The sequence below is a fragment of the Aspergillus pseudodeflectus genome (genome assembly GCF_044049435.1).
Source record: "Aspergillus pseudodeflectus strain CBS 756.74 chromosome Unknown BJX68scaffold_67, whole genome shotgun sequence".
In the NCBI taxonomy this organism is placed as follows: domain Eukaryota; kingdom Fungi; phylum Ascomycota; class Eurotiomycetes; order Eurotiales; family Aspergillaceae; genus Aspergillus; species Aspergillus pseudodeflectus.
The window spans coordinates 1-24,227 of record NW_027263843.1 but is presented as its reverse complement, the minus strand read 5'-3'; the positions used below and the strand labels follow the sequence as shown (position 1 = coordinate 24,227).

The 24,227-nt window shown below is 51.0% G+C and overlaps 6 protein-coding genes and 1 non-coding gene across 7 annotated transcripts; 3 read left to right on the top strand and 4 right to left on the bottom strand.

The window, feature by feature from the left end:
* Positions 1-3,447: 3,447 nt before the first annotated feature.
* Positions 3,448-4,406, bottom strand: BJX68DRAFT_246808 (uncharacterized protein). Its single transcript, XM_071041705.1, has one exon. It carries the CDS (start codon positions 4,304-4,306, stop codon positions 3,911-3,913), a length of 396 nt encoding a protein of 131 aa, XP_070893915.1. The 5' UTR covers positions 4,307-4,406; the 3' UTR covers positions 3,448-3,910.
* Positions 4,407-4,619: 213 nt separating this feature from the next.
* On the top strand, positions 4,620-7,841 carry BJX68DRAFT_246807 (DUF2457 domain-containing protein). The gene has a single exon (XM_071041704.1). It carries the CDS (start codon positions 5,139-5,141, stop codon positions 7,296-7,298), a length of 2,160 nt encoding a protein of 719 aa, XP_070893914.1. The 5' UTR covers positions 4,620-5,138; the 3' UTR covers positions 7,299-7,841.
* Positions 7,842-7,855: 14 nt separating this feature from the next.
* On the top strand, positions 7,856-9,555 carry sar1 (Arf family GTPase SAR1). Its single transcript, XM_071041703.1, has 7 exons — positions 7,856-7,985; positions 8,161-8,264; positions 8,380-8,419; positions 8,510-8,575; positions 8,641-8,940; positions 9,026-9,311; positions 9,536-9,555. Exons 1-6 carry the CDS (start codon positions 7,967-7,969, stop codon positions 9,064-9,066), a joined length of 570 nt encoding a protein of 189 aa, XP_070893913.1. The 5' UTR covers positions 7,856-7,966; the 3' UTR covers positions 9,067-9,311; positions 9,536-9,555.
* Position 9,556: 1 nt separating this feature from the next.
* Positions 9,557-9,649, bottom strand: BJX68DRAFT_t154. Its single transcript has one exon. It is a non-coding gene; the product is annotated as a tRNA-Asp (tRNA).
* A 642-nt stretch (positions 9,650-10,291) lies between these two features.
* On the bottom strand, positions 10,292-12,211 carry glcA (type 1 serine/threonine-protein phosphatase catalytic subunit GLC7; the record flags this gene model as incomplete). The annotated part of the gene is made up of 4 exons (XM_071048653.1): positions 10,292-11,036; positions 11,103-11,402; positions 11,560-11,961; positions 12,035-12,211. 4 exons carry the CDS (start codon positions 12,209-12,211, stop codon positions 10,941-10,943), a joined length of 975 nt encoding a protein of 324 aa, XP_070893912.1. The 3' UTR covers positions 10,292-10,940.
* A 2,133-nt stretch (positions 12,212-14,344) lies between these two features.
* On the bottom strand, positions 14,345-17,380 carry BJX68DRAFT_187713 (leucine-rich repeat domain-containing protein). Its single transcript, XM_071037330.1, has 2 exons — positions 16,999-17,380; positions 14,345-16,896 (listed from the first exon to the last, which is right to left on the bottom strand). Exons 1-2 carry the CDS (start codon positions 17,038-17,040, stop codon positions 14,512-14,514), a joined length of 2,427 nt encoding a protein of 808 aa, XP_070893911.1. The 5' UTR covers positions 17,041-17,380; the 3' UTR covers positions 14,345-14,511.
* Positions 17,381-22,593: 5,213 nt separating this feature from the next.
* Positions 22,594-24,211, top strand: BJX68DRAFT_271734 (patatin-like phospholipase domain-containing protein; the record flags this gene model as incomplete). Its single annotated transcript, XM_071047026.1, has 1 exon — positions 22,594-24,211. A coding segment is annotated over one exon (1,618 nt), but the record flags the coding sequence as incomplete, so codon positions are not given.
* Positions 24,212-24,227: the final 16 nt, after the last annotated feature.

Here is a 24,227-nt window from a genome sequence, read left to right as displayed (position 1 = left end):
AAATGAATTGCCGAGTTGCTCTATCCTCTACCCCAGGGCGTTGCCAAGCGCTGCTGTGGTATGAAACACCATGTTTGTCTCGGTCTGGGGGAGCAAGGGGCGGGTAAATGAGGCCCTCGAGGACCGCCTTCCATAAGAGCTTTCCCCAATCATATCGCCCTGGTCCAGTCTGGAGGAGGCGCATCATGAATATGCTTGGCGAGCCTTGGCGGGAGTCTTGGCCGTCGCACTGATCGACCCCCTGAGGAGGAGGCCGTCGATCATGAGATCAACCGAGCTCTATGCAAGTCTCTGTCACCAACATTCCAGTACTCAGTATGGTGTAACTGCTGGGGGTCTGGAGCTGGCTGGCACATTCCTGGACTCGCTCAAACCGCCAGAGCACGCATGACGGGCCGGGCCCAGGGCTTCGACTTGTGTACGGAGTAGAATAGTGTGCAGCTTCTGTGGCAAATGTCAGCGAGGTTCACCGTTCGTCGTTGTGCGGAGGGATGAAATGAGAATTTTTGTTGATGTCGCCTCTTTTGCTCTCCCGACAACAAGCAGACAAGACTGGGCGAAAGCAAGGATTAGCGCGGTTCAATTGTTCGACTTCTGTTACACAACAGATGAAGCTGGAGCCAGCAATATTTCTCCGCGTTTTGTGACGGACAGTATCGAGTATGGTATTCTGAATACCAGCAGCAGGGTTTAGGAGTCGCACCCCTGGCCTTGGGGTCCGTGATCAAGGGTGTTTCTTCGATCGTTCTTCTGGATAAAAGCGGAGGTGCATAAGTTGGCGGCAACCGCGCGTATTCATACTTTTCAGCCCAGACTGTCAGCAGCTGAGCTACGCTCAAGGTTTTGGTGGTTGGAGCCTGGCTCAGCTGCACAGGAGTCTTGTCTCGACAAACTTGATGCCCTCAGGCAACAATAAGAGCAATTGATCATCAAGAACAAGCGGATTGCTGCGGTCGCTCCTTTGTTTTTGTTTTTGGAGGTCGAGTTTCAACCCAAGAACGCGGGTCAAAGGAAGCCAGTGAGATGCAGCTCCAGGGTATCGAAGTTTCCATTGTTCCAGGAGCCAGTGCCAATAGTCGCTGGTTTACCGCTTTGGGAAGATCATGCAGCTAAACAAGAGGCCGGCGCAAATCCAAGAGAGAGAGTGATGTCCCGTGCACGCGAATTTGTGGGGAACGGCGCTGCAAAACAAAAATGCCTCATACAATCTCCCACCGCCGTCGGTTAGTAGGAGATTTCACGGCCAATCAATGACCAAACCTCCATCATCATCTCAAGTCACTTGGGATAGACTGGAATCATCTGCATTGATTGTCATCATGGTTCTTGCGTGCTAACGGCGCGTGGCCTTATGTCAAGAGCTATAGAGTGAGCGAGTAAGGCCATCTGGAGCTCTTCTTGCAACTCAACCAGTCCAAATTAGCCGAATGCCCCTCTCAGTGACAATTCACAACCTCCACTCAGAAAAGGTTGGCGAAGCGTGGTGCAGTAGGCCCCATCTCGAGTTGGCAAGCGCAACACGATAGCAAGGACTCTAATGATGTCTTAATAATGTCGTTCCTTGATGGCACACGTTGCCCGCCTCGCGTCAGGCAGTGTTCAGCGCCAGCGACTAATAATAGGAACCCCATCCTTTATGGGACGATGATGGAGGAATTGTAGTATCCTCTTAGAAGACTGGGCATATTCTTGCTCTCCAGCCACATGGCTCTCGAGTTGCTTTTTTCAGCAACGTGCAAGCACCTCATGCATGGCATATTGTACAACTTCCATAGTTGGTCACAGATTGCGGGGAGTGCCTTAGCCGTGGAACATGAACGCGTACTCGACTGCGCTGTCGTCAGAACAACAATATCGATGCACGAAGAACAGCGATATAACGGACTCGGTTATTGCCTATCTTGGCCTCCCGTTGTCAATATCCTGACCCCACAGCGGGAAATTTGGGGGCCTCAGGCTGTTTCACTGAGAGACGAGCCGGTGCCTACTCGTATCGCGTGCCCAGGACACTGAGGCATCCTTTGAGGCTGCAGGAAGCACAAGCAAGAGCATCCTGGAGCTTCGTAAACGACCTGAATCCCAACCGGCTGAATGCTTGACATTACAAACTGGATCCTGATTGCTGGGAGGGGCAGAAAAACAAATCTCCTTGATCGAATTAGATCGCTTCTATGGAGGAGTGCAGGACCTAATCCCTGGATTTCTGGTTATAGTGGGGGGATCCCTGAACCTCAAGAAGCTTGTCCAGGTATTAAAAGAGTCAAAGACACGAGCCGCAGCAAACAGCAACTGTCGGTGAGATTATTATTGAGACTGTGTTCGCTGACACCCCGCTTAATGTGGTTGATGTGTTCGATCATCATCGGGGTATATCATCAGATGAAGCATCTGTTTGCTTTTTCTGTCGCTCTGACCAAGCTACCGTACTCCGGAGTAGCCTCCTCCAGAATGTGGGGGATATTCTTGCTTCTTCTGGGTTTCGGTCAGTTCGATCTTCGTCGGGCGCTGCTACAACGAAGCTTCGCCCTGGGTCATGATGCTTAGAGCTCGAAGATTCCGCATCTGTCATACGCAAATGTGACCAAGGGACTTCCAAAGCCTCATAAGGTTCGATCTTCAACTACCATGCAGACGAAACAAAGGGCACGATTGAAACACGTTGAATATCGTGTTTCGAGGTGGCTCGGGCGCTATTCTGCGTTCAACCATGGATCTCTTGGGCGGCGTGTTCCATCCATCATGGGCCGTGTTGGGTGGTATTCAAACCGTCATGATTGCCGTCGGACTGTTTCAGCACTCTTTGAATCCAGAAACATCGAGACCACGGCCCAAAGTATGAACAAGGTAGGGTGGCTTGCATCGAAGTCGTCACTACTCGACCCGAGTGCTTGAGTAGGGTGAGGTTCTCTGATGTCAAGATTTGAGATGAATGCGCATAGAGCAATGCAGCGATGGAGAAGGAAAAAATTAATAACAGCAAGTGTATCTTTACGTCAATATAGCAAGCTTTACTAGATCCGGGTTAGTATAGAATAAACCAACGGGAAAGGTAGGACTCGGCGAAGACAATAGCGAGCCAATACCAAGCCTTTCTATGGCAAGTAGTCAGCAATAGAGCGATGGAGCAACTCCGCGGTGAGGGGTGAGGGGCCTGAGGTGTCAGGATTCAGTGCTGTAGCGCGCAGAGCGCCGTGTTTTACGATTCACTTTCTCCAGTGTCTTAACCATGTCATCTTGTCTTGGACAGGACGGGTTGGAGTTGAAGACCGGATGGGGAAGTTCTGGCGGGAGGGGTAGCTCAACCAGCCTTTGTAATGGTGGCTACATATCCCAGGCACGGTTTCTAGAAAACACTGCCGGCTGGAGCTTACGCTTTACGAATTTAAGAGGCGCACACCGGAGAATTCTGTGATCAAGAGTCACCCCTGATACCCTGATGTTGTGAGCTGTGATTCAAAAACAGTCAGACGCCTGGCAGATGATCGAAATCCGCAGCTGAAGGCGTGTCGGAGGGCTGTCGTCCTTCGACTCGGGTTGACTTGCCGTGCTCGCGGTAATGTAATTACGTGCATGGCTCCGGCGGTGGACGTTTCTCTGGCGGGTTAGAACCTCTTCCTAGGGCGACCCTCGTATGGAACGTTTCAGCGCACGGATGGCAAAGAACGGGCGAGGATGGCAGCAGCTCGTGCCGCCTTGTCGTTGTCGTGGGGGCAAAACTTGGAGAAGGAGAAACAGTTCATGCGAAACTCGTCTTCGAGGCGACGCTTAGAATTTCTTTTTTCTAGTTGACAGTTTCGATCTGTGTAACATTCTCGTCTATCGATAATCCTCGTTGATGTCGGACGAAGTTCATGGATTATTTCTCAATGAGCTCTCCTTTGTACCAACAGCTGATGAGAATGAGGATGCTCTACTCAATAGTCAAGTCCTTCCCCGTTGGGATAGATTTGGAGGGCCTCAACCAAGCGGGCGCGCCGAGGAGCTGTTTGTCTTGACCTCCAAATAATCCCTCATAGTAAAGAGATTTTCGTAAGTGGCAGTATGAGTGGTGACTTGGTTCGACAGCAGCCGCCTTGTCGGATGAAACCGATGTCTGAAAGAAACGGTACCAAGAAAAAGCAGATCTTCTTCCGCGAGTGTAGGTATCGTCCTTCAGAGCATCTCTTTGAACACCTTGAAGTGCTTTGGCAGTTTCGACCCTCGTTTTCTTGAAACCTTGAAACTCGTAAAGGCGGAAGAAAGGGAAGAAAGAGGCAAACGTCACAGCCAGCCGCAGGAACCGATTCGAAGTCAATAATGCATGCATCGATTTTGGCAAAAGAAAAACGCGCCGGTGGTGGATCGTTTCTTGGCGGGGCTGATTGGACCAAGCGTCAGGAGTGACAGAAAATTACGAGGTCGTAGAGAAAGCGCCGGGAGGGATCGCGGCCAGCCGGCTCAGGGCTTCCTGGTGGCAACCAGCGCAGCGAAGACTCGGTCATGGACTCATGGCAGTACCCGGGCACTGATTACGGCGTCCTTACAAACTTACGATACCATTAAAAATCAAAAATAATAATAATCGTTCTGGGAATTTTTATTTTAATATTTTAGCTTTGCATAAACCCACACCACCAGCGCGACAACCCCCTCCCACTCCAACGAGTTTAGTCCCTTATTACTTTTTCGATTTTCCGATCTTCTTCTCTGCATTCCTGCTCTCTCCATCGAACCCGATCTTCTTCACCTGCCAACTCACTACCTGCTTCTCCTCTCACAAGGCGCGTCTTCTTCTGGCGCTCCTTGAGCTGCCACCTTTTGAAGAAGGCGTGGAATTCCTTTTGTTCTTGGCTGCATCCGCCCCGTCCTCTCTCACCTATCTCCATATACCTACGCATATTTTACCTGCACCTCCGCCCATGATGCGTTTTATATTATGATCCTTCCGTCCTCATCTGGACCTCACTCCTTGTGACCCTGCAGTCAATTAGCACCGTCAACCAGTACTGAGAGTTGCTCCTCCGCTGCTACCTACTCCTACCTACTACTACCTCCCCGCCATCGAGTCACTTCACCCTCACCACCAAGCTTCGACCCCGACATTCACCTATTACGACCTCGCTCCTATTCCCGATGATCTTCTCTGAACGTCGAAAATCATGGTGCATTTCCTCCGCAGTGAACGACCTTTCTCAGTACACCATCTCTTGAAGATGCTACTCTCATCACATCAGTCCAAGCCTACGGACCAAACGAACGAGATGGCTGAGGATATGGACGAACCTCCTGATCACCGTTTCCTCAGCACCTCGCCTGTCGCCATGGACGACGGCATCGTCTACGTGAAATCCACGGCCAACATGGCAGACCGAAAGGAATCCCTCCTCACCCGTGCTCTCAGGAGCAGCCCTGTCCTCGATTCTACCGACCAACATACCTCCTCCCACGAACAGCCCTTCTACCGTTCATACTCCTACGGCAACATCAGCGGCATCTCAACAGCCGAGCTGACCAGCGATGGTGGCCTTACAAGCCCATCATTATCACACACCTCGAGCCCGCCACTCCCCTCCCGATTGACTAGCAAACCTACTGTAACAGGCGACGCCGGCAAGGAATCAGGCACCGGTAGTGCTGAGTCAACCGTTGAAGCAAACCTCGGCCGCAAAAGGTGTATCAGCTTTGCCTGCGGACGCAAAAGTGACGACCAGAAACCGCCACCACCTCCAACACAAAAACCTCTGCCCCAGTCTGAAGACAATGAGCCGACTCCCAAGCGCAAGACAACTCTAACGTTTGTGTGTCCTGCAAGGGATCCTGGGTCTCGGAAAGAGCGGTCTCCTGCTCGCGGATGTACCTTGCGGGTTCGCCCTCGTGGATCACCCGCCCCTTTTGCACGCAAGGCTTCTCCGGAGAAAACACCTGTACCGGAGCCGAAACCCGTTGCTCAAGAAGTGAAGACGGATGAAGCTCCCAGAGGTGTGCCGACAAGGGGATTGGGGAAATTCGAGGATTCCGAAGCCACTCGATTTCATGAGTTTGCAAGCTCCTTTGAGGAGGACGCCGAATGGGTTACCAAGACCGGCGAGTACGCAGAGAAGATTACACTCAACGACTGTATGAGGAAGGAAAACGCCATCAGGAAACTTGCTGAGGAGGCAGATGAAGAAGCTTCCGATGAGGATGATGATGACGCCGACCTTCCCGATGATTCTTCTACCGTACATGATTTCTCTTCCGACGAGGATGACGGAAACGAGTCTGATAACGAGGCTGGCTTTGCCGATTCCGACGAAAGCGACGAGGGTTCTGAGTACGAATTCTGGGCCCCTGGCAGTACTACTGCAGCCACCAGTCCCCTTGAGCCCCCTCGATTTGCGTTCACCCGAAGGGATTCTGCAATGTCCTTTGATTCAATGAACGAGGACCACCCCCGCCGAAACTGGCCTCCAGCCCTTGCTGGAAAGAGTGTCGGCCGGCCAATGAAGATTCCGAAGATGCGTCCTGGCACTCCGGACCTGCCTGACAGTACCGACTTCGTATGTGGCACATTGGACGAGGACCGACCTTTGGAGGCTGCGTACAAGTCTTGCCTGGAGCAGCGTCGCCTCTCCAAACAGGTTGTTATTCCTCAAGACATCGACCCTAGCTTCCCTACTTCGGATATTGAGGATGATGATGGTGAGGACGAGGAATTGAGGGCTTCACTCTTGCTCGATGAAGGCCCTCGAGGACGCTCTGGCGGAGAGCAATCCCGCAAGGTTTCCCCTCGCCCCTCTCCTAAACGCATGGTATCTCCGCCCCCACCCTCTCGCCGGAATGGCAAAGCTTCACCCAGACGTCTTCGTTCGCCACCACCCCCAATGAAGCTCAAGTCGTCCGCCAAGGAGGACAGAGTTGTCGATGGCGCTCCTGTGCTCCGTCACGGTCTCAACATCAGCGAGCTAGTTCAGCGTCCCGTCCTCACTCGTACCAAGTCGTTGCCTCGCACTCCCAACCCCTTCTTCACCATGGAAAACTCGTACCGTTGGTCGGGCATTCTTCCCATTCAAGAATCTCACGAACGTGATTCATCTCGTACTCGTGAAATCCATACACGAGGCCCCATCGATATCGTTGAGGGTCTCGAAAAGAAGCGTCAGAAACGCAAAGAAAAGTTCTGGCGTCAACACTGCCGCAAAGCTGCCAAGGAGCAGATGGAGCGGCGCCCTGTCCCTGGAAAAGGTGCCGAACGCATGAAGGAGCTTGGCCTCGAAGTTGCTGAGAGGACCAGGGCTTTTGGCGTTGGCGAAAGCTCTCAGCTTGTCCTTTCCGTCTAAACACCTTTATTCCTGGGAAGGAGAAAAATCTATCTACACCTTCTTGTATATACTTGGATGGCTGTGGCTTAATCTTCTTTTCGTCACACAGAAGCCTCCTTCACCCTGCATCTATCAACGTGCCCTACGTCTTTCTTTTACCTTTATTTCCTCTTTTCTCCTTTTGGCTTTGGGAAGGCCTCGTGTCTGCATTTACACGGCGGTTGTTTTTGTTCTTTCTCCATACATATTTTCTGCCTTTTCCCCATTTTTACCATTACCGCTTTTAGTGTACGACTTGTTGTGTCCTGGGTTTGCTGGGCATTTTGCATGAGGGCGGTTCATACGGAGTAGTATACCCCTTGCTTTGGTTTTGAGATTGTACTAGAACCTGGATGCATAGCTTGAGAGCTTGAAGCAAATAAAGAATGAAAAATTACCATCTAAGATTTTGTGCTCTGTCCTGTCTTGACTATCTGAAGCTGAAATGTGGCGGACCTGCCGCGGCTGGGTTGGGTTAGACGCTCGGCTAGGGCGCCAAAAGGAGGCCAGTATCTCAACGTCACATTGTCTGGCCACCGCAATCTTGCCTTTCGCCTGCCAGCCCAACCCAGACAACTCCAACCCGCCGTTATCTCTCATTTACGCATCTTGCAGGGCTCTTCACCGAGGTCTGAATTGATTGCATCATGTGGATTATCAACTGGTGTAAGTAAATCCGTGTTTTCGAGCTTATCTTTCACTACTCCTCGTGTCAAAACCTGGCCTGAACCCAACCCTGCACTCACCGCAAACCTTCACATCTTCCGTTTACAGCTCACTTTTCTGCGTGGAATTTTGTTGTTTACTCAGTTACTGATGACTTCTTGATTTTTTGGATTAGTCTACGACCTTCTGTCGTCCCTTGGCTTGCTCAACAAGCATGCCAAGCTCCTGTTCTTGGGACTCGATAATGCTGGAAAGACGACTCTTCTGCACATGTTGAAGGTATATCAAGGCAGTAATTCTGGTCTCTGCGTGATGCTTCTTGTTCTGGAGCCGAATACAAGGCGGGGTCGGTGGATGAGGATGAGGAGCAAAAGCTAACGAGACCGACTTCTAGAACGACCGAGTTGCCATCCTTCAACCTACCGCTCATCCCAGTATGTAAACCGCAGACCTCAGCTCCGGTCACGATATTTTGGAGTTGCATTCAGGGATAATAGGATATGAAGGCTGATCGAACCGCACAGCATCGGAGGAACTTGTCATCGGAAACAACCGCTTCACGACCTTCGACCTTGGTGGTCACCAGCAAGGTTAGTCTCCTACAACATCCTCATAAACACAACCAATGAACCCCACAACTCATTCCCGCGACCAGCCCGGCGCTTGTGGAAGGACTACTTCCCCGAAGTCAGCGGCATCGTCTTCCTTGTCGACGCCAAGGACATTGAGCGCTTCCCCGAGTCCAAGGCCGAACTCGATGCCCTCCTCGCCATGGAGGAGCTCTCCAAGGTGCCCTTCCTGGTCCTCGGAAACAAGATCGACCACCCCGATGCCGTCAGCGAGGACGAGCTCCGACACCAGCTTGGTCTGTACCAGACGACGGGTAAGGGTAAGGTGCCCCTTGAGGGCATCCGGCCTATTGAGGTCTTTATGTGCAGTGTTGTTATGAGGCAGGGTGAGTTTTACCGTCCACCGGTTCTTCGAGAGAATCTTCTTTGTGCACGTCCGTGGTGAATGCTATGCTAACATTGACCTATCAGGATACGGCGAGGGTATCAGGTGGCTGTCTCAATATGTCTAGACTAGCTACCCACCAAATTCTCTCTACCTTCCTACCATCGTCACCATGACGGGAGGTCGACCACCTCCCGTCAAACTCCCACAGATCACGATGTTCACTCAATCCTTCCAGCCACCCATACCCATGAGCTCATTTTATAACATCCAGAGATGATTACTCTCAGTTTAAATTCCAAATACAATACAAACGTGTATCTCGCTTGCCAAGCAGAATCTCACCGGATACAAATCAAATCAAACTTTATTGTTCTATTTCTCCCCTGCTAATGGCCGAACAACCCTCAGTCCAAGCAAGATACCAATCGCGCAAGCAAGCTATCTACTAGTAACAAGCACATACTTTTCGCAACGTACTCCATGCTCAGCTAGGTGCGCGCGTCGCTACGTACAATCCTACAACAAAAGATATATTTCAAAAACCAACCAAAAATAAAATGAAATAAATACGACCGCTCCGGCTGCAAAAGAAGATCGAAAAATAAAAAAAAAATCTCCCCGACTGGGAGTCGAACCCAGGTCTCCCGCGCTTGTGATCGTAGAACGGATCTGACAAGCGGAAATCATGACCGTTAGACCATCGAGGAATTGTTATAATCAGCTTAGAAATGCTGCATTATTAACCACATGCAGGAATAGCCTTTGCTCAAAGTTGTGATATCCGACGGCATAGTGCCGAGCGCGGCTCAAGTTGAAAACATATTGCTCATAGAATCATAAAGGCCTATTCTTGGAAGAGCGATGGAAGCAGAGCAAAGCGGGTCAAGGTACCGGGCAGGAAGTTCCTACGGTTTGTTTATTTTTTCCATACATTTATGTTTATGCTTATATTCATCGATTCAATAAATGATAACACATGGCGGGTTGAAGAACGTTGGCAAATTCTCAGCCTGGTAGTGTGAGTATTTAGCTAGTTATAGTGTTGCTTGGCCGGTTGTTTCTCAAATGGTCGATCCTCTCGAGGCGTGCAATTCTCGAGGTGTGGAGGGACGCAGGAGGGGTATCATGACGTTCAAGTACTACATGGATGTCACGGACACACTGCCTCGGAATGACAAGAGATACCAGGGAAGGTATGGAATAAGCGGGCTATCTGAAACAGTAATGGGAACAACAATGTTATTAGATATGCTAGACTGGACCCTGAGGAGGAAAGGTCCGATATGCGGAGGAAAAGTTCGTATAAGCAGTGTCGCGTGAGCAGCTACCGAAAGTAACCACCGTATCATGACCGAGCCGGAGGCGAGGATGCAGCGGAATTAAGCGCGGTATAAAATCTTGGTACACATTCCAAAGACACTCGAGAGGCTTGTGTCGTTGCTTATCTGTTTGGCATTACACTCACAGGAGGATTTTGAAGCGGAAGCGGAAGGAAAAAGAGGCGGAACAGGGCGAAAACACAGAGGCAAAGCACAGAAAAACAACATGGGAACACCAGATGCAGCCGTCGCTTTCCCTCCCTCTGCCAAACGAATCCAGATAAACACGAGATAAAATGAGGTCGAGAAGATGGAATGAGAGCGAAAGAAATGAACAGAAGGCGAGGAAGAGGTTAAAGGTGAGAGGGAAAAAGGTAGAGGGAAAAACACCAATCCCTCCTGGGAGCACAAAGTACCTTCCGTATAGAAATAGAACACATTCAGCGCAAACAAGTCATGTCGGAGTCGTCGGGGCTTGGAATGCGGCGAGGAAATGGTGGCGATTCTCTGCATGTCGTGTAGTTCTCTCGAGAGGTCGAATCGGTTCGTTACTTTCGACCGTCTAACGCAAAGGACATCGATGTCGTGGGAGGTTGAGTCTCTCGTGTATTGACATATCGTGGATATATGACGTTTCTATCTCCGCCCGAACCTGCTGCACATGGAAAAGCTCGTATGCTTACTTCTTCTTTTGCTTTCGCGGAGGAGTGATGGGTCGGCCTGAGCTCATGGCTCCGTAAACGTACTTTTGTTTCTTCTCTGCTGGTTTCAAAATCTATGAGAGAAAAGAATATGTTAGTCAATTTCAATGCGCGCCGTGTTTTTTGTAATAATGACATACCTGGAAAGAGCACAATAAGCTCTCATCCACACTCATCATCGCACCAGCATTATCGAACTCTCCGCAGTAGTTTGGAGCGCTGAATAGCGTAACCAACTGTCGCTTCGAAAAGAATTCGTAGCCGTCCTCGACAACTTGGTGTGCGCGGCATATCAAGTCCATATCATGCTTCTGTAGGAATCGCGAGACGACGTCCGGTCCGAAAGTGAACGATACACCTCGGTCATTTTCGCTCCAGCCAGTGATATCTTTATCCGGGTCGGACCACAGAAGGTCGCACAGAAGGCCACAATCGGGGATCTATAGCGGTCAGCATACCAAAGCCTTGAGCTTTGCGGAGCCCGGCAGAATGATGATTATATGTGTAACTGCCTTGAGAAATCCGACAGGGGTGGATGTATTCTCTTTGTTTGCCGGGAAGCCCAGAGAGGGGAAGGGAAGCGATGCTGGGACTTACATCAGTGGGACGCATGACACGGCGAATCTGCTCCATGGAGTTGAGATCAGGGCTCAGACCGCCGTGCATGGTGAAGATCTTCTCGTCAATAATAGCGGCGATGGGTAGGCAGTTGAAGCAGTCTGTGAAAGTCTTCCACAACTTAATGTTATACCTTCGCTTGCACTCATCGTAGAAACCGTAGATACGGTTGATGGACGCGCACTCGTGGTTGCCACGGAGGACGAAAAAGTTCTCGGGATATTTGATCTTGTATGCAAGGAGAAGACAGATGGTCTCGAGCGATTGCTTGCCACGGTCGACATAGTCGCCCAGGAAGAGGTAGTTAGCCTCCGGGGGGAAGCCGCCGTATTCGAATAGACGAAGTAGATCGTAGTATTGACCGTGGATATCACCGCAAATCTGTTATCGCAAGGTTATTAGTTTCCCTGACAAGACATCGGATACAGGCAGCGGATGAGCGGAGTATCAATACCTTGATGGGTGCTTCCAACTCAAGCAGGATAGGCTGAGAGATGAAGATCTCCCTCGCCTTGGTGCAAAGGTAGCGAATCTCCGATTCCAGAAGCTGGACCTGCTTCCCAGGTCGGCTGCCCCTCACCTCCAGCAATCTGTCAATGATAGAATCCAGATCCACGTCTTGATCGGCCATGGTGTATCAAACCCAACGAGAGACGAACGCGAGGAAAAAACGAAGAAGAAAAAAGGAACAGGGAAAAGAAAAGAGAAAAGAGGTAAATTAAACAGGCGTCCGGCGACGAGAAAAGAAGGAAGTCGAAAGGGTGGCTAACGGATCGGTTGGTGCAGTACGATGGATGACGCGGCGCCTACGGACTGTCACAATAAGAAGAGCAGATTAGAGAGGTCTTTTGAGAGAACAATAACATCAGATAGAGAGGCAAAAATTGCAATATAGGCTGGGAGACGCGTGCACAATGCGCCCATGAAATTTTCATTGACGGCTGATGGAAGATAGCGAGCGATAGGGAGAGAGGGGCGAAGGTTTTGCTTACCAAACACGATCTGGATGTGTCGAGCTCAAGCGGGAGGGAGCAGGCCGAACGGCCTAGGAGAGGCGAGGACGAGGGATAGGCTGGTGAGGAAGCCGAACGCTGTGCAAAATGCGATAATTCAGATACCAAGGCACGAGAGTCGACGACGAAAGCGCGTTGATAGCGAGGTGTGATGCGGCTCCGGAGAGGCACCGACTGGCAAGAGACGATTCAGTCGGGCGTGGTGGGGACAGGGAGCGAGAAAAAAGCGGCACGAAGCGGCGGAGAGAGGTTGTGTTGAGGGTAACGGTGGGAGACGACGCGAGATGAAGTCAAGCAGAGATAGATCAAGAAGAGCTCCTGAGGCAAACTTGTTTAGGGAGAAGATCCTGGTGGCGCGAGGGCAGTGGAGGAGGGAAAGAAGTACAGGCAAGTGAAAGGGGATGATGGATGGCAATCAAGGGATCTGTTTGCCGACCGAGCACGTTGGGATGGAGCACGCTGGAGGAGCAGGTTGTACAGACTGCACAGCGAGCTATTCTACTGAAGAAATGAGATCAGACTCAGCAAGGTGATGTTGGTTGAAGAGAGGATCGGAGCTGCGCACCAGAAAACGCGACCGAAGCAACAGGAGAGCAGCTTTGGCCTGGTTGGAGGAGATTTGAATGGATGATTTCAGCTGAGAAAAACTTGACCGGGAAGAAAACCAGACGGAGACAACAAACCGCGACCAACGTGTATTGCTAGTACAGCTAACTTTGCCCGCTCAGCGCTTGGTGTTCGATTATACTTGGTTATTGGTTGTGCCATAGGGCGGTCAGAGTCTATAAATAACGATGAGCGTATTTTTACCGAAGAATACCAGCCTAGCTGAGCCAGAAACCTGGAACAGTGCCCAACTACAACTGTTGTATACTCCCCCTTCGTCTTATCAGGAAGGCCATTCAATCTCTCTTATCATGAATTCATATATTCACAACTACATATTACTCTGACAGCCGGCGCCGAGGGCGCTCGCAATGACGCAGGGGCCTCGTCTGCAGGGAGACTCACCTGGACCCAATTCCCCAGCTTAGACTTTCGCCCCACAAATATAAAGCTTGCGCAGCACAGGCTACAGCTACTCCTTACTCTCTCCAATCCATGGATGCCATAGCGCCCCAAAGCGCATTGCATTCAGCTATCTGCAGAACAGAAAGATGACTCGTCACAACGTCTCATGCATTAAGTCCGAAAATTCGTCAAGCCTTGCCGGAAACCGAAAGCGAAGTGAGAATGAAGAGTCCGCCCAAAACAACAAAGGTTATACAATCCTGTAACGATGGCTCGAATCAATGATATCTCGGCATGCATCAGATCCTCATCACGTGGTCATTAGGGTGAGGGGGAGGTATAAAGGAAACAAGACAAACCAAGCAGAACGAGGTATCGATGTGTCCAGGGATATATCCCAAGGACCAGAACAAGTGGAGGCTCGAAAAACACAAAAGGCCAAATCGTCCCAGAAACGCCGTTGACACCGATAGCCTTTCACCAATAAAATACAAGCAGTCTAAGCAAAAGACTTCAGTCTCTCTCGTGCAGTGTGCCGGATATATTCGACTGAAAACAAATCTGAGTAGGTGAGAACGAGAAAGAGGAGGGTGGGGGAAAGAAGATGTGAGATAAGAAAAGCATAAACAGTTCAGACATCCAGCCTGCGATCATGGGAGATCACCTAACGCCATGAACAATGCAGTTCAACAAGCAGTTGCGGTATATGCTTGCAAATAGTCGAGTATTGCGAGGATAGGGCCGCGGTATAGCTTGAAAATGATTTAACGCAGAAAGAGCACTTTTGTCTAAAGATTCTCTTTTAGGGTGCGGTGCATGGGACGGTGCAACCAATCGACCATGTAGTTTGAGAGTATGAGGAAGCGAGGTCCGAGGAAGGAGGGTGGAAAAGGTGAGTTGAGACCACCTAGACAATGGGATTGCCGCCGCTCAAGATAGGCTGACTGTTTGCCCTGGTCAAGGACTCGGGAGATAGCCGGGCCGACTCGCTGATATTGGTACCCGTACGAGCCATAGCGATATTGATTTGTGGACTGTTCCAGGTTTGGTCCCGAAGTGCTGCTAGCAAGGTGCTACCAAGCTCTTGCTGAAGAGCTGCGAGTTGTTGCTTCTGAAAGTCCCCCTCAACGTCCCATTCGAGACTTTGCAAGGTGCGCCGTAGCGCGAGAATGTCGCTTTCGGAGACCGCGGGGGTGTCTTGGGATTTGCCGGCTGCCCCAGTGCTTGGGGGACTAGAGGATCCGGCCTGAGGTCCACCATCAGATTTCCATTGACTGTCGGTAGGTGACGAAACAAATGGATCATCAAGAAATTGAAGATCTTGAGCAGGGAGGATAGAAGGTACCACCGCACCTGAATCTCTATCACCATCAACTAGGAGCGTTCCAGATGGGTCGGCAATTCTTCTTCTGTGACTCTTCCTCTTGCGGCCGGTTCCGACGCCGTTGTCATCAGCAGCAAGGCGTTCTACCTGTAGGATGTCGACATCTTGACCAAGCCGACTAGTCAGAGTTCCAACAGCAGGAGCGATGGGGTGTTTGCTGACAAGGGTCGAGTTATCCGCTGCGGTAGATCGGATGACCGGAATAACCTCCGGCTCTGCCACTCTCTCAACCAGTTGCTTTCGTTCAGTATATCCCGGTCCGGAACCATCGATGATGATGTCTTCGGAGTACCCGGGAGTCCGACGGAACAGATTGAAAATCACAACGCGGTAGTTAGGATGTGTCTTGACAAAGGGATTTCCCGCCACCCAGATCTCTCGTATCTCAGGGAGATTGGTTAGCCGGGCAATCTCAGTAGGGTCGGAGAGTTTGTTGTCGCGGAGATCCAGCCGTTCGAGCGACAGAAGCCGCTCAATGCCGGCTAGAGAGCGGAGGCGGTTGGCTCTAAGATTAAGCGCAGTGATGGCAGGAAGGGGGTTGCGAGACAAAGAGTGGAGGGATTCTATCATGCAATTCGACAGGTTCAACGCCCTCAAAGCCACCAAAGTTGCAAGACTGTCGGGAACCTCGGTGAAGAGGTTGGTAGACAGATCCAAAGAATGCAACGTGTTTGCAACGGGAGCCAGGCCCATGGCAGAGACGGAAGTGAGGGAGTTGTCGGCAAGACCCAAGTGTCTCAGGAACCGCCACTTGGATGGCGGGAGGACAGTGGCAAGCAAGTTCGAAGAGCTTCCAGTACGATAACCCGAGTTTTCACTCGAATTGGAGCTTCCGGACCCGGTCCTTCTTATCCGCGACGACTGACCTCTACCATGGCGGTAGGTGGAGTGCTTCGAGCTCGCTGGACGGGAAGGAGAAATGCTTCCGGCCCGTGGGCGAGGTCTAGCTCCTTCAGAGGCTAATCTTATCATAGACGCCGCTTGAGGGCTAGCACTGGTCCCAAGCGCAGTGTCTGCGATTGGGGATCCAGGGGCAGAGATAGAGCCTTTCGGTTCGTGTCTGCTGACCGGCTGAGGGTTGCTGTTTCCATTCCACCCTAGCACAGGCGAGTTCTGATACTTCGAAGACCGCCGCCGACGTTTATCGATGTCGTCCAAAACAATTCCCGTCAACAAGTCTGCCGGATCCTCGATGTTCGCCCTCTTCAGAGTCAGAGACCGCAATTGTTCCGAAAGTCGGTCCCAGCCGTAGAACGAGCGAAAGTCTATATCGATAATCTCTAGGGCGCTCAAATTCTTGAAGGTATGTAGGGGAACAGCGGTGTCAAACGGGAACTCCTCGTAGCCACGAATCAAGCGGGCGCGACGGTCAGGGGCTAAGCGTAGACACGGGATCTTGGTGAAGGCCGAATATAGGTATTTTATATCCGCTTCTAAAGCAAGCTTGGCTTTCTCGGATTTGGAGGAAGAAGTGTTGGAACTCAATCCGAATGAAGACCACAGACTGCTCATACCAGACATGACACTACGGACACTAGACACAGAGTGAATCGAGTCTCTGTCACCCTTTGACTTGGCAGGCTTGTTCAAAAATGAGACGTAAGACTGCGATACGTCTGTATGGATGTTCTCCAGTCTAACATTCATTGGGCCCACGGCAATAGGGATCTCCTCGAAGCGGGAAAGAAGGTAAAAGAGGTGGTGAGGGGTGAGGGTTAATTTCGCAGGCTTGACGCTCTGCGATGTGAATTTCAGGGCTCCGAAGGACAAGGCCGCGGCGAGGGTAGAAGAGGTCGAGCCCGAAGTCGAGCCCGACTGGGAAGAGTGACCATCCCTAGTGGGTTGGCGCCTCAGTTGGAGCGCGTTGGCGAGCGCTTTCTCATGGGTTCGTACAAAACTGGCAAGGTTCTGTTACAGAGTACAAGTGTCAGCAGGCCAAACAAGCGACGGGGGAGGGCGTGCGGGTCCAGCTGTGTTGCACGCCCACCGCAAGCCCATGGATATGCTAACCTTGATGAAAAGCTGTCCATCGGCAGTGTTCAGTTTCTCCATTACGGCCAAGTTGTTGCCTGACAAGACAAATTCCGGACGGGTGAACTCTGGGGACGACGCTCAAGCACTCGTAGGGTATGAAAGAGACATTTTGCTGACAGACAACGGAGGATGGTAGGGGCGCAAAGCGACCTAGATTGACAAGACTATCAGTACCAGTTCATCCAAGAACACATCTCTCCCGTGATCGTGACAAGGCCAAATACGAAGTAGGTGGGATAGGCGAGGCTCGAAATAAGGGGGAGGGGGAAGTGACAATAAACAAAGCTCAGCAAATTCCAAAGGACAGACAGCCCGCAGCCACAGCACTCCAATGGCTTTTGTTACCGTACCTGAGGAATCCTGGAGAAAGGAAATAAAGAAAGAAGAGAAAAGAAAAGAAAAAGTCTTCTCTATTCTAACCGCAGAGAGGTTGTCGCCTGGACGAACCCGAAAAGAAAAAAGGGTGTGTTGAAACTGAGGTCGACTCCAAAAAAAGGAGAGGATAGGAAGGGGGACGAAGGAGAGAAAAAAAGGACTGGGGGAGCTAGTAATATGTGATATGCACGTAGAGACAGTGGCGCCTCGTAGTGCCGTCGCGGAGGAAGAGGATGCAGTTGGTGATGGGAAGGAGGGGGTGGATAAGGATGTGCAGCGGCGCAATGATCAATCAGCTGAGGGCAGGAGGGGCTTCGCTACTATCAGCGGCCAGGGTGGGAAGCGGCCGATGACAGACTAAGTCGTTTAGCCGCTCTTGGGAGCTGAGGTAAAAGAAGCACGGAGGGAAATTTGAGGAAATGAGGCGCTGAAGGGCAAATGGAGAAAAAGAAAAGATAGCGGGTACGGTCGAAAGCTGATACGAGATCGCCCTTACCCTCAGTTCTTGGATATGATTTAGTCAAGGCTGCAGATGCGACCCGGAACAAGCTGATTAAAGAAGAGAGAGGCAAAAAAAGGCTGGCGGAAGGAGAGACGATCGGCCTGATATTTATTCTCATGTAATGTCAGACGAATTACTATCCACCCATTCATGGGGAGCGTTGATAAATTTCCATGGGTCTTGTTATCGCCCGCAATAATTCCCTTGACACTGGATGGATCATCGACCAGAAAACACTGTACTAATCGTACGGTACAGTGGAGCCGCGACATACATTTATGATTATTTGAATGCTTCCTGTCTGCGGTGAGGAGTTGGCCGATTACATGATTGTTATTATTTCCTTGGAACAGGGCGCCAATTGAGACAATTGCGATGCTTCTGAACCTTCAGACTCCTCTGAACTCTGTTGTTACCAGTGGTAACCGTGGAGGAACGGGCGGGTGTTGTTCTTGTAGATTTTGAGCTTAGCTTGTCAACAGACTCGCTCCTCTGCCGTCCCTATCAAATGCAGCCCGTGTCCGGCCTCCTTAGCGGGGTTAGAGTGAGATCCCCCTCTACAATCAAAGTAGTATCGATGTCTCGGGAACATACTCGGAAAGAATTTGGCTAGTATCCCTTTGTGAATCATGATCATGGACCATGGAACCTCTGCACGTTGTCCAGCGAGCTCAAATATTTGGAGGTTTCAGGGCAGACATATCAACCTTGGAAAAGCTGTCGAAAGAAGTGGAGCATTTTGCCTTCGGATCCCTTGAGACGGGTATCCCGATCGCTTTAGCTTTTGGGGTGCCTCCGGAGCATTCAGTCAACTCTTTGGTTCTCTCACAGAGAGTGCAGATGAGACAAAGAGCGAAACAGAAATGTGTCCTTAGTGCGCCCTCCTCATGGGCAGGATGGAACTTTCCTGTCACAGCCACCGATATAGGCGTCAGTCGGCCCGGTCATGGGAATAGCACGGCCTGATTGGGTGGTGGGGTATAATTATCCAACGCGCAGCTGATAGCCTGCAGAGGTAGCCCGCCTGGGAAATCCACTAGGCAACTCGCAGTCTAGCAACGCCCGAGCGTCTTCGAGTTGATGCACGTCGAGCGAATAGCAGCCTCAGTTTGACCACCTGCATGACGCTCTCCTTCGAGCGGCTCCAGGCGAAGGATTTGCTGCGCCAAAAGAAATAACAGATCCGAGATCAAAGACGAGATGCACCAACGGTATGTCGCAAGATATGCACTTCAGAATGACCGTACAGCAGTCGCCGCATCGCCTCTAATCGGAAAGAAGAGACTGGGGTGCAAGATCGGTGCCAAGCGCAAGCGCTTATTCGTATACAGATCTCCTGCTGTGGTTGACAGGCCCGCTCTCACAGTCCGCGCCTTCATTCCGAATGACGCCGATGTTCCTTGATCTCCATCCCTATCAGACCATCAATACCGAGAAAGGCAATATCGGGAGGCTCAAGTGGAGCTTGGGACTCTTCTCAGCCTTGATAATGCGAGGTCATGGTATCAAATGACCATCGCGAGGCCTCCAGGTCAGTTCCTGTTTGACTCATGGCGTGGAAAAATATTCCCTGAATACCTGCACTCAGGACCGTCACCGTGCAATGCGATACTATATTTGCCATCACACCGCTTCCTCCCCCGAGCCGTCACACCACATTCTTTTTAGCTTTCTTACCCCTCCTCCTCAAACCGATCCCCCGTTACCCACCATTATTCGACAACGGTTCCACGGTCCAAACCCACCCTTCTTCATTATTGTACACGCCCTGGTGTCCTGATGATCTACGCCTCGGTCAAGACATCCGGATTGGCTCATACTTGGGTTGACTGATGTTTTCGACAAGCCTCGTGTAGCTGGGATGCCCCTCCTTCGAGGAACGTGACAGTGAACCCTCCCGCCATCAACTGGAAACCAAAAGAAAAAGCAAAGAGCTGCGAAGCAGGCATCCGGTTTCAACAGCTTTGAAGGGATGCCAACTCCCGCAAAATGCCTTCGTGAAGATGCTAACCGAGCCAATGTCTCAAACAAATCTCCTCCTCGCTTCCTCCGCTGCCCCAGCCTTTGGCTTACAATGTAGATATCCAGGACGAATATGTAAGTATGTATGCTCCGGCATATACCAGCGTGATTGCCCTCCATGGAGGGGCAGCCCGAAAAAAATTTTACGTTGTGATAACCCCGCCCTCACCGACCTTGATCTGATATCGCGATCCGATAAATCTGGTCCGTGCAAGAGACCAAGCGGGAGAAAGAATCCAATCCTGTCAGAGTGCTGGGGATGGAGTTATGCAAAGTTTTTGAGGTCGGCCTCTTTCATCCTCTCTTCAACCTTCACTCTCAAACGAGATTCGCTCGTTGCGATGCTGCATGACTCTTGCGGACTTGGTAGCGCACGCTTCATGGTTCATGATGTTTCTGCTATCGGCCGCATTCGGACTTCGCGGGAGCAACTTGACCACTGACGGTTGATGATGGAACCACCACGTCTGCACCTGATGCCAATTCAAGACTTCTCCCTTTCTGGTTTGAACTCCACTCTCTGTCACCTCTCGCAACAACTGCGATCCATGTCCATTCTGAGTGGCCTGTGTCCTTGAGAGATCGACACTACTGGAGATGAGAAAGCTTGCAAATCCCAACCACACAATTGTAGGACATACAGGCAGGACATAATGGCACTACTCCGTATGAGAAGCTCAGAACTGAGAGTTACCATCTCGTCCTCCTTCCTGCTCGGGCTCAATCCGATCGCTGTCCGCGCGCTGTACCTAAGTAAGTAAGTAGGTGTGTGTAGCTCGAGGAACCTCAAAACCCACGGTCGAGGAACCCCTGGATGACGATCTGTATCCAAACAGATATCCTTGACTTTCCTTTCGCATCCGTGCGGTCGCTCCGACGAGGGATAGGATGTTAGATATCCCCCAGCCCCAATCGAAGTCCCAAGCATCGGATCGTCTGATGTTGGTGGCGGACACGATTGTTTGTGTTACCTCAGAGTCTGAGAGGCTGAGCTGAGCGACGAGGATGCTCAAACTGCTGAGAATCCTCTATCTCAAACATGAGGACTGCGGGGTATCCTTGTGAAGGCATCATCCCATCGCCTTTCCTTCAAGCCTTTCGGTTCCCGCTTCGCCTGTGACAGACCGTCTTTTCCTTCTTCTTTTGTAACACCAACGGTTCCGAGCCTTTGGTAATTGGTCGGAAGAAAGGCAACAGACTAATCAAGTGAGAGGAACGAATGATTTGCAGCTAGGGAATATCGAGGATCCTGGTTAGGCTGCGAGTTGAACCACTCCCCGTTACATCTCCAGGAGCGCACTAATGCAGTGACTAACCACTCTTGGTTCGAGAGCGCTTGGTCATCAACTCGTCAAGTCTCAACCTTCAATCATGATGCAATTGTCGCTGTTTCCGAGAAAAAGGAAAGCTGCTTCAAGTGAGGCGTCGCTTTTTCCGTCTGGATATCCCTCAGCCGGTTCCATCAACATTGCGCACCAGAGCTCTATGGGCCTGGTATTCAACATTCTCGCGGAGACCGCAAACTAAGCTCAACTGCGGGGAAGAGAACAATGCAAGCAAAGTAACCGCATTTTTAGTTCCATCGCGCGGTAGCCGCTCTCAACTGTTTCAGCACCTCTCTCTGAACCTTGGGACTGAATTAACGTTCAGCATCCCGGAACGCCACTCTAATCTTAATATCGCCTTTGTATACCCCTGCCACCGACTTTGAGGGGGATTGCCTAAAGGAGTGTCCTGCATGAGGGTCAAGGTTATTTCTGTTCAGCGCCCGCTTTCAATCGCTCGCCTCGGAGCCGGTTGAAGCGAATCATGCAGCCCACCTACTGGCGACTGCACCACTCAGGATCTAAGAGCCCGCAACGCTTCTACCAGACGCATGGAAGCACAACGTTGTAACCGTCTCGGTGATTTCCCGAGAGAGCATACTCCGTATGCGCAATGCGTCGAATTCAACTGGCAGACTGCGATTGTGCCAACTTGGCGCGGTTACCCCTCCATTCCGAATTCTTTTGATAACTGGCTCGCCTCACAAGGGAAAGAGAAATGGAGATGATGGGCTTGATCAGTGAGCTGATTGGTACGTAGATGACACAGCGCGAAACAAACTGCTGATCATTTGGGCGGTTGACCCTGGGTGGGGATGGGGACTTGGAGACCCGCCCTTTGTCTTGAACCCTTCCAGGATTCCAAGGTTCCATCTCGGCTTCGACAATCCTGGTATGTATGCCATTCACGTGATATCGATCTTGCAAAGCTTTCCAATGGTTTCGTCAGCCACACCCTGGGGATGCGGCCTCAAGGCTGCGACTATTGTCTTTGTGGTCAATCAGAAAGAGTATCTTCCAGTTATTCAGAGCTAGTAGAGAAATTTTGATTCTATCGAGGTTTACAAAATACTAAAACGGTATGATATATATTCTTTGCTGAGAGACAAAGTCAAGTCTGTGTGATTAAAATACAGAAGATACCGAAGATACCATCGTCACACATGGAACAGTCAAAAGTATTTAGCATGCACAATCAGAACCGCTTAAGCCAAACGATCAATTGCATGTGATTTTGCTGTAGAAACACATCATGTTGTCCGAAGTATAGATACACGTGACATAGAAGGCGGCCCCGCGATTACGTTATTCCAGCACAAACAAACGCTAGCCTGTCTTGATATCTGGATGTGGAGGCGGTTCCTTTCAAGCGGAACCCGTGACGTCGATGTCATCAGTCCATCACAGTGTCACGCTCTCAACCAGCTTCCAAGGTCCAGGACCAAACAACAAACCATCTACTACAAACACCATGAATACCGCCCCTACGAACCGATAATGGAAAAGTCTGCATCCGGCGACATACTCGACATCAACGATCCGCGATCGATCCCCGACTACGACCATGAGTTCATCGACCCAGATGATCTGCGCCAGTTCGAAAAGGCCCTGACGGACCAGGACGCGGACCCGCTCGTTGCCCTGAATGACTGGCGGCCTGTATACCAGCGCGTGGTACGTCGAGGAGGGAGAGGGCGCAACAGTAACAACAACAGCGTCAAGAAGCGGCTGCCCCGGCGGACGAAAGACGAAACGAGAGAAGGCGTCCTCTATACCGTGCTCAAGTGGCCGTTTCTGTTTATCGTCTTGGGCTGGATTACGTTCCTGGGAATTGGATATGCGTTGACGCGGATCTACATCTTTTTGTATGAGCAGTGGGTGACGTGGAGGGGGAAGAGGGAGAGTTTGCGAAGGGAGCTGTACCGGCATACGAATTATAGCGATTGGCTCGAGTCGGCGCGTGCGTTGGATGAGTATCTTGGAAACCAGCGGTGGAAGACGATCGATGAGTATGCGTACTATGATCACTTGACGATACGGAAGTTGAGTGGACAGCTCAAGGCCGTCCGGACGCAGGTCGAGCGGGAGATCGAAAAGGACGATCCTGATTCTGCCGTGATCATTGAGGAGCTGTGCAACCTGTTGGAAGCATGTGTCAAGAACAATTTTGGCGGCGTCGAGAATCCCAGGCTTTACAGTGAAGCTTATTCCGGCACGAAAGACTTGGTTCAGGATTACATTGATGAAGTGCACGCCTGCATCAAGGTCGTTTCAGATGCGCGACAGGTAAAAAACGAGGACAAGTACCATCACTTCAAGCACCTGGACACGAATTTTGGCCGGACTGCGCTTTGCTTGTCTGGAGGAGCGACATTTGCATACTACCATTTTGGCATTGTCCGAGCACTTCTGGATAATGATGTCCTTCCGAGTATCATCACTGGCACGTCAGGAGGAGCGCTCGTTGCGGCCTTGGTTGGTACTCGCACGGACGATGAGTTGAAACAGCTTTTGGTGCCGGCTCTAGCGCATCGAATAAGGGCATGCTCGGAAGATTTCACAACATGGATGCGTCGGTGGTGGAAGACAGGCGCGCGGTTTGATACGATGGACTGGGCCCGTCAATGTAGCTGGTTCTGCAGGGGCTCCACCACGTTTCGAGAGGCGTACGAACGGACCGGACGTATATTGAATGTGTCCTGTGTACCCTCAGACCCCCATTCGCCGACGATCTTAGCCAACTATCTGACGTCGCCGAATTGTGTTATCTGGAGTGCCGTGCTTGCGTCTGCAGCGGTTCCAGGAATCTTGAACCCGGTGGTACTAATGACCAAGAAACGAGACGGCACCCTTGCCCCTTACTCCTTCGGGCACAAGTGGAAGGATGGAAGTCTGCGAACAGACATCCCGATCAAAGCGCTAAACCTCCACTTCAACGTCAACTTTACCATAGTCTCGCAGGTGCGTATAGACTTTACGTC

What these genes read in the sequence shown, in the direction of transcription:
- BJX68DRAFT_246808 (XM_071041705.1), bottom strand. Translation starts at nt 4,306, where the DNA reads ATGCATGCATTATTGACTTCGAATCGGTTCCTGCGGCTGGCTGTGACG.
- BJX68DRAFT_246807 (XM_071041704.1), top strand. Translation starts at nt 5,139, where the DNA reads ATGGTGCATTTCCTCCGCAGTGAACGACCTTTCTCAGTACACCATCTC.
- sar1 (XM_071041703.1), top strand. An exon ending in TCAACCTACCGCTCATCCCA is followed by an intron (nt 8,420 to 8,509) that starts GTATGTAAACCG and finishes CGAACCGCACAG; the next exon opens with CATCGGAGGAACTTGTCATC. An exon ending in CCTTGGTGGTCACCAGCAAG is followed by an intron (nt 8,576 to 8,640) that starts GTTAGTCTCCTA and finishes TCCCGCGACCAG; the next exon opens with CCCGGCGCTTGTGGAAGGAC.
- BJX68DRAFT_187713 (XM_071037330.1), bottom strand. Translation starts at nt 17,040, where the DNA reads ATGGAGAAACTGAACACTGCCGATGGACAGCTTTTCATCAAG. An exon ending in ATGGACAGCTTTTCATCAAG is followed by an intron (nt 16,897 to 16,998) that starts GTTAGCATATCC and finishes ACTCTGTAACAG; the next exon opens with AACCTTGCCAGTTTTGTACG.